At 37.8% G+C, this 11,510-nt stretch overlaps 2 protein-coding genes and 1 long non-coding RNA gene across 3 annotated transcripts; all 3 read right to left on the bottom strand.

The window, feature by feature from the left end:
- Nucleotides 1–603: 603 nt before the first annotated feature.
- On the bottom strand, nucleotides 604–2,771 carry LOC148088595 (uncharacterized). The gene is made up of 4 exons (XM_087791823.1): nucleotides 2,458–2,771; nucleotides 1,567–1,676; nucleotides 1,031–1,249; nucleotides 604–761 (listed from the first exon to the last, which is right to left on the bottom strand). Exons 1-4 carry the CDS (start codon nucleotides 2,769–2,771, stop codon nucleotides 604–606), a joined length of 801 nt encoding a protein of 266 aa, XP_087647949.1.
- A 797-nt stretch (nucleotides 2,772–3,568) lies between these two features.
- Nucleotides 3,569–5,528, bottom strand: rpl35 (ribosomal protein L35). Its single transcript, XM_087790552.1, has 4 exons — nucleotides 5,414–5,528; nucleotides 4,877–5,039; nucleotides 4,434–4,515; nucleotides 3,569–4,173 (listed from the first exon to the last, which is right to left on the bottom strand). Exons 1-4 carry the CDS (start codon nucleotides 5,526–5,528, stop codon nucleotides 4,024–4,026), a joined length of 510 nt encoding a protein of 169 aa, XP_087646678.1. The 3' UTR covers nucleotides 3,569–4,023.
- Nucleotides 5,529–6,976: 1,448 nt separating this feature from the next.
- LOC148088593 (uncharacterized) lies at nucleotides 6,977–7,550 on the bottom strand. The gene is made up of 2 exons (XR_015713411.1): nucleotides 7,372–7,550; nucleotides 6,977–7,103 (listed from the first exon to the last, which is right to left on the bottom strand). It is a non-coding gene; the product is annotated as an uncharacterized LOC148088593 (long non-coding RNA).
- Nucleotides 7,551–11,510: the final 3,960 nt, after the last annotated feature.

The following is an 11,510-nucleotide window of genomic DNA, read 5'->3' as shown; positions in this document are numbered from 1 at the left end:
ATGTGACAGATTTGTTTGTGCACCTGCCTAGTTGTAGCAGAGGCTGAAATAGACCCTTGTGTTAGTGAAACATCTGTGTGCTCTATGGTTGCCCTGAGATTGGCCACGAAATGTGCACCTCTACCAATATCAAAATACAATCATGGTTTGCTTTTAAACTAATGTGTTGATTTCAGTGTCTCTTATTGTACTCACTAGTATGTGTCTGTTCGTACATAATCTCTTTAAATTGAAATATTAATATTAAGCCCCACCCACTGAAAACCCTTTTTTTATGTAGTAGAAATTTTGTTTGCCCCCACCACACCCACTCTGCTGTGATTAGTCGAGCATCAAGGACTGTCACCGCCTATCATCAATCCCTGATGACCAACCAGTGAGTAAGTAGAGGGGTTGGGTGTTCACATTAGTTGCCATTTAAGTTGCTGAATTAAACATTTGTATCCATCCAAAAACAGTTCTAAAGAACATTTGTAACTTCTCGAGTGGAAATGAACAATTGAAATTGCAGCAAATTAGTTATAGGTGGATTTACCAGGAGTTCTAAGAATATCATAACCAGCTTCTGTTTTCAAGTGACACAGATTTTGTCTTAAATGAGTGTCAGGTATAAGTGGAATCAGAGCTCAGTCCTTCGCTCAGCTGTTGTCTCCTCCTGGGTCTTCTCTCGGAGCAGACGGAGCAGATCATGCACCAGACGCTGGGCTCAGGAGCGATCTGGACTCCAGCACTGCTGCGGAAGGTTCTCAGAGCACACAGACCTAAACCACAGAGAGAAGAGAGTCAGAGAAGGTACCTGACCACCCGCTGTGTGAGCACCTGAGTCCAGGTGTGAACACGTGTTACTCGTGGCGGGAGAACCATGACGTCAAACGTGGAAAAAAAATAAGGCGTTCTCCAAGATTAGTGGTGATCTACTGCCGCCCTCTAGAGTCTGATTTGTTAACTTAAATGTACTTTACTTAAATCAAAAAAACATCCAAGAAACCAAAAACTCTTAAACAAAAATGAAGAATCTTTCAACGTTCACCGATGGTGAAGTAGGCAGCAGCGCTGAGGGAGAGGATGATGAGGAAGATGATGCCCAGCCCCAGATCTCCCATCGTGCACGCGTTTGGACACGCGCACGGACTCTCCACCCACACCTGCAGGGGGCGCTCTGCACTCAGGCTCAGGACTCGGATGTGGGAGGCAGAGATGTTGGGGTTACAGTGGTAGTGGACGACGGTGAGGGGCGCAGAGGTGTGAGCTGAGAGAGAGTCAGAACGAGATGTTAAGCAGCAGATTAAATATAATATATTAATATATAATAAAACGTTTTAGCCATTATGAATATATGTCTAATACTGTGTGAGTTTCCATCTAGATGGACTCCAGCTTGCTCTATGATCACAAGCCAGTCAGTCTCCAGATCATGGTTCTTCCCTTGCCTAGACCACACCTCAGAGCTACTGACCACTGCAGATCATCCTTACCACAGAATAGCTGTAGTTTGGACACTAAGAGAAACCAGCACAGTATTAGGTATTACGGCAGTCTAAATGATTGTGTTATCAGGATTCTTACCAAAATAAGAAACAGACAGGACGCTGTTGGTGTTGTTGTAGTTGAACTCATTGCTTTCGTGACTCCCAAAACTGACATAGCGGTTTATGTTCCTGTTTGTTCTCTGATACCTGTGCGAACAAATAAAAACATGTCTGGGATGAAAGCTGTGACAGGAGAACTGAATTTAAAAGGCTGGTGAGTAGTTTCTCAGGAGAGTTTCACTTTCCTTTTTTAATGAGTTGAGGGGAACAGTCAGTCATTCGGGAGACACTCAAAGTAGATTTTCCACATCGAAAGTTGGCTCAAGCATCTTCCAAAGAGTTGTTTAAATGACTGTCCTTTTGTGGCCATAATTAGATTAGATTTGATAATAAGAGGACCTTTTAGATTTTTTTTTAATTATCCTGTTCACATTTTAGGTTATCTCTTTTATAAAAACATGAATATTTTTCTAAGTATAGCAAAAAGCAATATAGTTTACTATAAGTAAGTAATCAAGTTGTCATCTAGTTGTCATCTATTGCATGCTTTGTTTTGCACATACATTGTGTGGAATGTTGTGGCCATCCATTCTGAATTAACCCTGGTATTAATATTAAAATAAACTAAAGTGAACTCATTTTCATTAACCACTAATGGGTTTAAGTTTAGAGACTAGATGTGGATCAGAATAGATCAAATGGAAACTCACTACCAATACTCATGCACTACTATTCACAATCATATAATAGAAGTGTTTCTGTATTAAGGGTCTCATCATTGTAGGCATTTTTAAACCAAAATATTTAGCAGGTGGACATGCATATTTTCCATTTGGGCAAAGTAACCTGGAGCAGTCACAGGTAACATGAGCCACACTTTTACTCCTCTACTCTTAACATGACTTTCAAAAGTACAGGAAAAAAGCACCTGATCAGCAGACATGCCGCCACATGTGTGCAGTCACTTCCTGTCAGCTCCTCTGGCTGGGTGAAGGGCTGGCACGGACTGAAGGTCAGAAAGGTCTCGGCACCGACAACTACACCATCCGACCGAACAGGTATGAGACGTCCTAAGAAGCCTTCAGTATCTCCCATGTCCTTTAAGTTGATGACTCCTCTGCCATCCTTCATGATGCACTTGCAGTTGTTGACCCTGAAGCAGCCTGACATGGTGCTGGACACGTCGTCAGGACAGAAGGAGCCGAGAAGGATTGTGATGTGGAGCACAGTCTTGGGGATCATGCTGGAGATCTGCGCCACAGTGCTGGATGCTCACTGGACACGTGTTCTTTGGAGAGGACGGTGACATCTCTATGATGGCAGGAAGGCAATTAGTATCATAGTGAGGACGCATTCCAGAGAGACATGAGCTCAGGTCCACTGATGGGTCACATGGCTCTGTAGCCTTCTTCCATAAATAAAGACCCAACAAAAAGGACATAAGAAAACAATAGACACAAAATTAAAAACTGCGGGCAAGTAAGCCACCATTCAACCACACAATTTGCTCTGCTTTAAATTTTCAGTGATCCTATTGTTTTACAAATATACTTTACCATAATGAAAGTAAAAAAAAGTGTTTATGAATTTGCACATACATCTTCAGAAAACATTTCATATGTGTGTTTAAATAATTATCTGTGTATGTATTCATGTGAATATATTAAGTGCAGAGTATATTAATTTCATGCTTAGTTTAATTCTTTTTTTTTTTTAAACTTAATAGTTGACATAAACCTGACCTGAGAAATATGGATTGATTAGCAGAATTCTACCAATAAATAGAGGGATAAAGTCTTTCCAAGTATTATAAGTTTTAAATAAAAGCATAGCAAAACAAATGTGAAATAGTCAGGCATACCATGTTTCTTTGATGAATTGATTTAACTACACCGATAACTGATAACCAGCTATTTTTTTGTTAAATCTAAACAAATTTCCCCTCATAAAACAGTGATTTAATAACATGTTGACATATACTGCAACATGACATGGTTATCCATCTGGTTGCTAAGGAAGTTATCCATAGCCACATCACATCTTAATACCCCTTTCAGAAGGGACAGATCTTTATTAAAATGACTCCTGTGTTGACCAATAATGTGATGGCGTTTTTAACTCCATGGACACACCTGGAAAGAGTGGCAGGTATGCAACCAGAACACCCCCTTTAATATTGAAAATGTATATTTGCTTTCCAGACCAGAGACACTCAATTAAACATACAAGTTATGACTTTAAAAGTTGGTTCTCTTTGGTCACCGAAATGGCTTAGCAATTACGAAAAAAAATTATACTCCCACCTGACAAACGTGATCTATCGAGTACTGTTCTCCAAAAAGTGCAACACTTTAACTTTGTCTTCAATCAAAACTAACACCCTGGAGTGGGGTTCACATGAAGTTTCACACATTCTTCACTGGTGTCATCTAATGATAGTATAAAGAAACATGTTTTTTTTCTTGAACAGTTTATTAGTCAACAGAAAAGTAATTTAAGCTTTGACTGCAAATTTGCGGATCGAGTAGAGCAGGTCCTTTCGCTGCTGCTTCTTGGTTCTGAGGCCCAATTCATGCTTAGTAAGCATACGCCGCAGAGCTCTGGTCTTCTTGGGTCTCAGATCCAGGGGCTTGTACTTCTTGCCCTGCAACAAAAAAAGGATAGATTAGCAATAAGTATGGGAAAACCAGACTAGTCTTCAGGTTCCGCTCAACACTTCACTTCAACATTGGGTCACAAATATAAACTGTAAGACTCCATGTTGTGGATTGAATAAAAGTACTGGTCTCAGTCTTTTGGTAAGCAGTTGAAAATACATCAGCAAATCAGCTCAACAATATCATCTTTGACCGAATTAAGTCTTGTAGACATGTTTTACAAGATGACCATTTGTGTTTCATTTACCTTGTAAAACTTCCTCAGATGCTCCTTCTGCGTCTGGTTGATGACAGTCAGAACTCGGGCGATGGATTTACGGACCACCCGGCTGCAAAATTAAATATAAATCGTCAAAATTTGGTAAATCCACTTTATGTTCCAAAACAAATGTCATTTTGGTCACAATGATGCAAAAGATAACATACAAACAAATGTGTTCATAATACATTGTTAACATAGCTCGCTTTATTACGAAAGAAAACCAAAGAGTCTCACGTTCCCATGTAAAGTTTACCATAAAATGAAGACCAAGTACTCTGGTAAGATCAAGTATATTTATAAAGGGTGGATGGGCTAAATGAAAAGCAGTCAGGAAAAAGTGTAACAGTTTTCAAGCAAGTAAACCTTGACAGGGTCCAAGCATTAATCCATCAACCAACAGTTTGAAGAACGGTAGGCCTGATACCTACATCTTTGACAGCTTGGAAGCAGCACCGCCGGTAACTTTGGCCACGCGGAGTTGAGACAATTCGTTTTTCAAATCGTCCAGTTGCTTGTGCAACTCATCCTTCTTCTTGCCGCGCAGATCTCGAGCCTTGATCTTGGCCTGGACAAGAAAAAACGTAAACGATTAAAGAAACCATCAAGCAGTCGAAGCATGCATACAACTATACGGTGATAATTAGTCTTGCAAAAAACAAAAGAAATGAAACAAAAACGTTAGCCAACGTTGGTTTGTACACCCCGTTTATGAACAAGGTTTTTGTCAAATAAGTTCTCACGGTTATCGTTACGTTAGCATCGCGCTAGCTACCTAGCCAATGATGGCAGTTCAACCCAAACGTAAGAAACATGTTTCCAATATCCTCAATATTGCGTGTAGCTCACAAAAAATACCCGATCGAGCAACAGAGACTCTTATAAAACGTTGTATAAAAAGTGGTCGACTATAACGCCGAATTACGGGTAAAAAACGTCGACGTATGAAGCGAGCTCCGAACACTCACCATGTTCCTTTCGGTGCCCCGCTGGAAAGGCCGGACACTCCGCGTGCTCAGAAGAAGTAGCTTCCGGTAGATTTCTTCTTCGCTGGCTTAAATTGGTCGGATTTAACAGCGCCATCACACCGTGGAAACGAATAAAAAAAAAAGGTGTTAGAAAATGTTCATATATATATATAATTTGTTAACTTCTTAAAAACTTATATTAAGTTATTTAAGATTATTAGAACAATCAACTCGTTTTACACTTTTATTATGAAAAGCACTTTCGATTGGAACGACGTTTTTTGGTGTGTGGCACTAATACAAATAATGATCACAGCTTTAAATGTGTATTTGTGATAATAATTAAAACATTTGTCTTATTGTAATTACACCAGACCTGGTCAAAGTATGGTCTGGGGGTCACACGCAGCCTTTGGCCGTATTTAAATTGGCCTCATGAGGGTCAAAGATCACATATAAAAACAAACACTGGTATTTTACATTTATATCTATTATTCATTCCTAGTATATAAATATGGTAAAAGTTGATTTTTTTAAAGGAATTTTGCCCCCCACTTGTCATGTTTCTGGGTTTTTATAATAATAATAAAACAAGTTTTGAGTGCACTCCTTGGAGGTTCATTGGTAGAAAAAGTGTGAAGAAACCATTTAAAGAGGCATTTATCAAATAATTTGAAGTAAACAGTAGAAGAGATTGCCCAATCATTCGACCAAAGGGATCTTTAACACTCACCATGTACACGTTTGTAAAATGTATAGAAATCATTGGGTTAAAAATAGATCAAAACAGTAGCAGATATTGAAGATTTCAAAGCATACAGTATTTACAATACTGTGGAATGTATATTCATCTACAGTAATAAAGGCAGGTAAAGGTACTTTCACCGTTAAATCCCCAAAAAAACCTCTTACATTACAATTCATGTGTTTGTAAGTTTTGTCACATTAACCAAATAAACTTAACTCTATGAGCACTGGGCGCATTTCACAACCTATTTAGAGGCTGCAGTAATAAAGTGGCCAAATCCATCTTGTTAGATAAACTTAAATAACTCTGGAGATCTCCTTTGGGAAATGGTATTGTTAGAGATAAAAGGGTTGTTAAAATGACAACACCAAATGCCATACTCCCCCCTTACAAATCAAAGTCAATATCCAATTTAATGTTACAATACCCCAACTTCAATAAATTGGGGATGTGAGTAACGACACAATGACCTGAACCTTAGATTCCTTACAAAGGAGTAAACTCAAAATCACTTTTTTTTTATGCGAGTTCCAATGAGTAGTGTATTCATGTCACCCTTAAAACGCATTTAAATATTATGGAAATCCCAAATAGCTGAAGAAAATCTGACCTGATTTCCATGTTCAGCAGGTCAAGAACTACAAGTGAAAGAAACTTCATTTTTTACTGGATATATAGTGTGATGCTTGAGTACTGAAATTATTCATCAAAAAGTGCAACACGTTTGAAGTTTTTCTATCAAGACTAAAACACCCAGAAGTGAGATTTAAACATTCTTTACTGATCTAATCTATTGGAAAGCATAAACAAACGTGTTTTAATGAGTTTCTTTATTAGTCAACAGAAAATTTAAGCTTCCACTGCAAATTTGCGGATGGAGTAGAGCAGGTACTTCCTCGGCTGCTTCTTGGGTCCCAGTTCCAGGGGCTGGTACTTCGTGCCCTGCAACAAAAAAAAGGTTTAGCAATAACTCCAGGAAAACAACCAGACTAGTCTTCAGGTTTTGTTCAACACTTCACTACAACATTGGGTCCCAAATATAAAATGTAACACTCCATGTTGTGAGTTGAATAAACAGTGCTGGTCTCAGTCTTTTGGTAAGCAGTTGAAAATACATCAGCAAATCATCAGCTCAACAATTTCATCTTTGACGTAACAACACAAGTCCAGCAGACATGTTTTACAAGATGACCATTTGTGTTTCATTTACCTTGGAAAACTTCCTCAGATGCTCCTTCTGCGTCTGGCAGTCAGGACTTAGGCGACAGATTTACGGACGACACGGTTATAAAATAAAGTGAAGTGAAAATTGATACAAATCTACTTTATGTTCTAAAACTAATATATTTGTGGCCACATGTTCTCTCGGTGACCCGCTGGAAACTAAAGACTGAACACTCCGCGTGTTCGAAGTAGCTTCCGGTAGATTTCTTCTTCGCTGGCTTAAATCTGGTCGGACAAGACATGAACAGCGCCATCACGCGGTGGAAAAGAACAATATTGCTAGTATAAGACCAGGTTAATCATATAATTTGTTCATTTATATGTACAGTTTTGACATTTACGCCACTGGCTAAATGAAAATAAAGTGTGTTACTGTTCTGTACTTGTATTACCCTACTCTATGTTTCGTTATTTAAAGTGACTCAGTAACAATTGTTCGAGTGAGAAAAAGATATACAGGCGCTTCATAAGTCAACAGACATTTTGTTAGTTAATTATTATCAGATATACTGTAAATTCACGGTGGTTGCGAACGATCCACTGGTTTTTACACTTTTATTCTGAAAAGCAGACCTGCCGCGCAAACTTCCTTTAGACACGTATTGTAGTTTATTGCGAAAATAAAGATAAGTTTAAGCGTGTATTCGTGATACTATTATAAACATTTATTTCAATCTCATTACATCCGACCTGGGCGAAGTATGGTCACGCAGAAACAGACATTTATATCTATTTTAGTATCTAATGTGTAGTATCTAAATATGACAATAGGGTTTTTGCTTTTACTGAACGCCCTAAAAGTTTTAGAGCGTTTTTCCTCCTCTTTGAGACCATTTACAATAATAATATATTTTATTTATGTAGCACTTTTCATCATACATGACCTCAGAGTGCTAAGGCAGTTAAAGCGGCTAAATGAGACAGGTAATGCTCAATTAAAATGAATTCATTAAAAAATAACAATTCCCTTCAAATACATTTAAGTGAAAAATTAAATAATATTTGGGGGAATGAAGATGATTTTATATCATATTTAAAAAATAAAAAAAAAAGATACAAAATAAAATAATTTTGTCGTATGTAGCTTAATTTTACATTCTTTCTCTCCTTTGTTTTAGCTTGTTAAACTATCCAAACAGCCACTGAATAAAATGTGTTCCTATCATCACTGGCTGCATTTCACAACCTATTTAAGGCTCTACAGAAGGGGTCTCCAAGCTGGTCCTCAAAGGGGGGTGGTGCAGGTTTTTGTTCCAACCAATCAAGAGTATCAGGAGTCTTCACAGTGTAATCAGTTGATGGTCAGTCTGGTGTTGCATGTTTCAGCTCAAACCTCATTGGTTAAACTGTACATGCTTGATCAGTTGGAACAAAAACCTGCACCACCCCGGCCCTTTGGAGACCCCTGCGATAAAGTGGCCAAATCCATCTTTTTAGATAAACTGTATTAATCCCCGGAGGTGTCCTTTGGGAAATTGGTAAATGGTATTGTTAGAGATAAAAGTAAAGGGATAAAATAACACTAAATGCCTTACTTTCCCCCATAGAAATATGAAACCCATGTCAATATCCAATTTAATGTTACAATATCCCAACTTCAATAAATTGTACGTCAGCAACGATATCATGACCTGAACCTTAGACTCCTTACAAAGAGTAAGAATAAACCCAAAGTCAAGTCAGATGTCTTTTTTGTTTTGTTTTTTATTAATGTGTAGTCCAATGAGCAGTATACTCAAACCCTTAAAACACATTTATAGAATTGAAACCCCTAATTAAGCTGAAGAAAATCTGACCCGATTTCCATGTTCAGCAGGTCATGAACAAGTGAAAGGAAAAAAAAAAAAAGAATTCACTGTGGATGATATATAATTTGATCCTTGAGTACTTTTCAAATGATTCTCCAAAAAGTGCAACACATTGGAAGTTAGTCTATCAAGACTAAAACACCCAAGTAAAATTTAAAAAATATTTGCTGGTCTAATCTATTGGAAAGCATAAACAAAACGTGTTTTTAATAAGTTATTTTTTATTTGTAAACAGAAAATTTAAGCTTCAACTGCACATTTGCCGATGGAGTAGAGCAGGTACTTCCTCGGCTGCTTCTTGGGTCCCAGATCCAGGGGCTGGTACGTCGTGCCCTGCAACAACAAAAAAGGTTTAGCAATAACTCCAGGAAAACAACCAGACTAGTCTTCAGGTTCTGCTCAACAGTGCTGGTCTCAGTCTTTTGGTAAGCAGTTGAAAATACATCAGCAAATCATCAGCTCAACAATATCATCTTTGACGTAACACCACAAGTCCAGCAGACATGTTTTACAAGACCATTTGTGTTTCATTTACCTTGGAAAACTTCCTCAGATGCTCCTTCTGCTTCGACAGATTAACGGACGACACGGTTATAAAATAAAGTCAATAAGATACACATGTACTTTATGTTCTAAAACTAATCTATTTGTGGCCACATGTTCTCTCGGTGACCCGCTGGAAACTAAAGACTGAACACTCCGCGTGCTCGGCGGAAGTAGTTTCCGGTAGACTTCTTCTTCGCTTGCTTAAATCTGGTCGGACAAGACATGAACAGCGCCATCACGCGGTGGAAAAGAACAATATTGTTAGTATAAGACCAGGTTAATCATATATTTTGTTCATTTATATGTACAGTTTTGACATTTACGCCTATGGTTAAATTAAAATAAAGCGTGTTACTGTTCTGTACTTGTATTACCCTACTCTGTTTCGTTATTTAAAGTGACTCAGTAACAATTGTTCGAGTGAGAAAAAGATATACAGGCGCTTCATACGTCAGACATTTTGTTAGTTAATTATCAGATATAAATTCACGGTGGTTGCGAACGATCCACTGGTTTTTACACTTTTATTCTGAAAAGCAAACTTCCTTTAGACACGCCTCGTTGTTTTTTGCGTGACAAAAATAAAGATCAGTTTAAGTATTTGTGATGCGCAAAGAGAGAGAAGAGAAGATCGTTCCAAAGCTTAGAGTAGTGCATTCATCGCCCTTAAAACGCATGTTAATTTATATTATGGAAACCCACAGCTGAAGTAAATCTAACCTGATTTCCATGTTCAGCAGGTCATGAGCTACAAGTGGGGAAAAAAATTCACTGTGGATGATGTATAGTTTGATCCTTGAGTACTTTTCAAATTATTCATCAAAAAGTGCAACACGTTTGAAGTTTGTCTTCTATCTAGACTAAAACACCCAAGTGAAATTTAAACATTTACTGGTCTAATCTATTTGAAAGCATAAACAAACGTTTTAATTGGTTTTTTTTATTAGTCAACAGAAAATGTAAGCTTCCACTGCAAATTTGCGGATGGAGTAGAGCAGGTACTTCCTCGGCTGCTTCTTGGGTCCCAGATCCAGGGGCTGGTACTTCGTGCCCTGCAACAAAAAAAGGTTTAGCAATAACTCCAGGAAAACAACCAGACTAGTCTTCAGGTTTTGTTCAACACTTCACTACAACATTGGGTCCCAAATATAAAATGTAAGACTCCATGTTGTGAGTTGAATAAACAGTGCTGGTCTCAGTCTTTTGGTAAGCAGTTGAAAATACATCAGCAAATCATCAGCTCAACAATATCATCTTTGACGTAACACCACAAGTCCAGCAGACATGTTTTACAAGACCATTTGTGTTTCATTTACCTTGGAAAACTTCCTCAGATGCTCCTTCTGCTTCGACAGATTAACGGACGACACGGTTATAAAATAAAGTCAATAAGATACACATGTACTTTATGTTCTAAAACCAATCTATTTGTTCGTTTATATGTACAGTTTTGACAATAAAGTGAGTTACTGTTCTGCACTTTTATTAGCCTACTCTATGTTTCGTTATTTAAAGATCGTGACTCAGAAATAATTGTTCGAGTGAGAAAAACATTTACGGTGGTTGCGAACAATCCACTGGTTTTTACACTTATATTTAGACACGTATCGATGTTTATTTTTGGATAAAAAAAGAAGAAAAAAGATAAATTTAAACGTGTATTTGTGATACTATTATAAGCATTTGTTTTAATCTCATTACATCCGACCTGGGCGAAGTATGGTCACGCAGAAACAGATATTTATATATATTTTAGTACCTAATTTGAAGT

The sequence above is a fragment of the Callionymus lyra genome, chromosome 1 (genome assembly GCF_982586985.1).
Source record: "Callionymus lyra chromosome 1, fCalLyr1.hap1.1, whole genome shotgun sequence".
In the NCBI taxonomy this organism is placed as follows: domain Eukaryota; kingdom Metazoa; phylum Chordata; class Actinopteri; order Syngnathiformes; family Callionymidae; genus Callionymus; species Callionymus lyra.
Note: the sequence above shows the minus strand (reverse complement) of the source record. Positions and strands in the feature narration are given on the sequence as shown.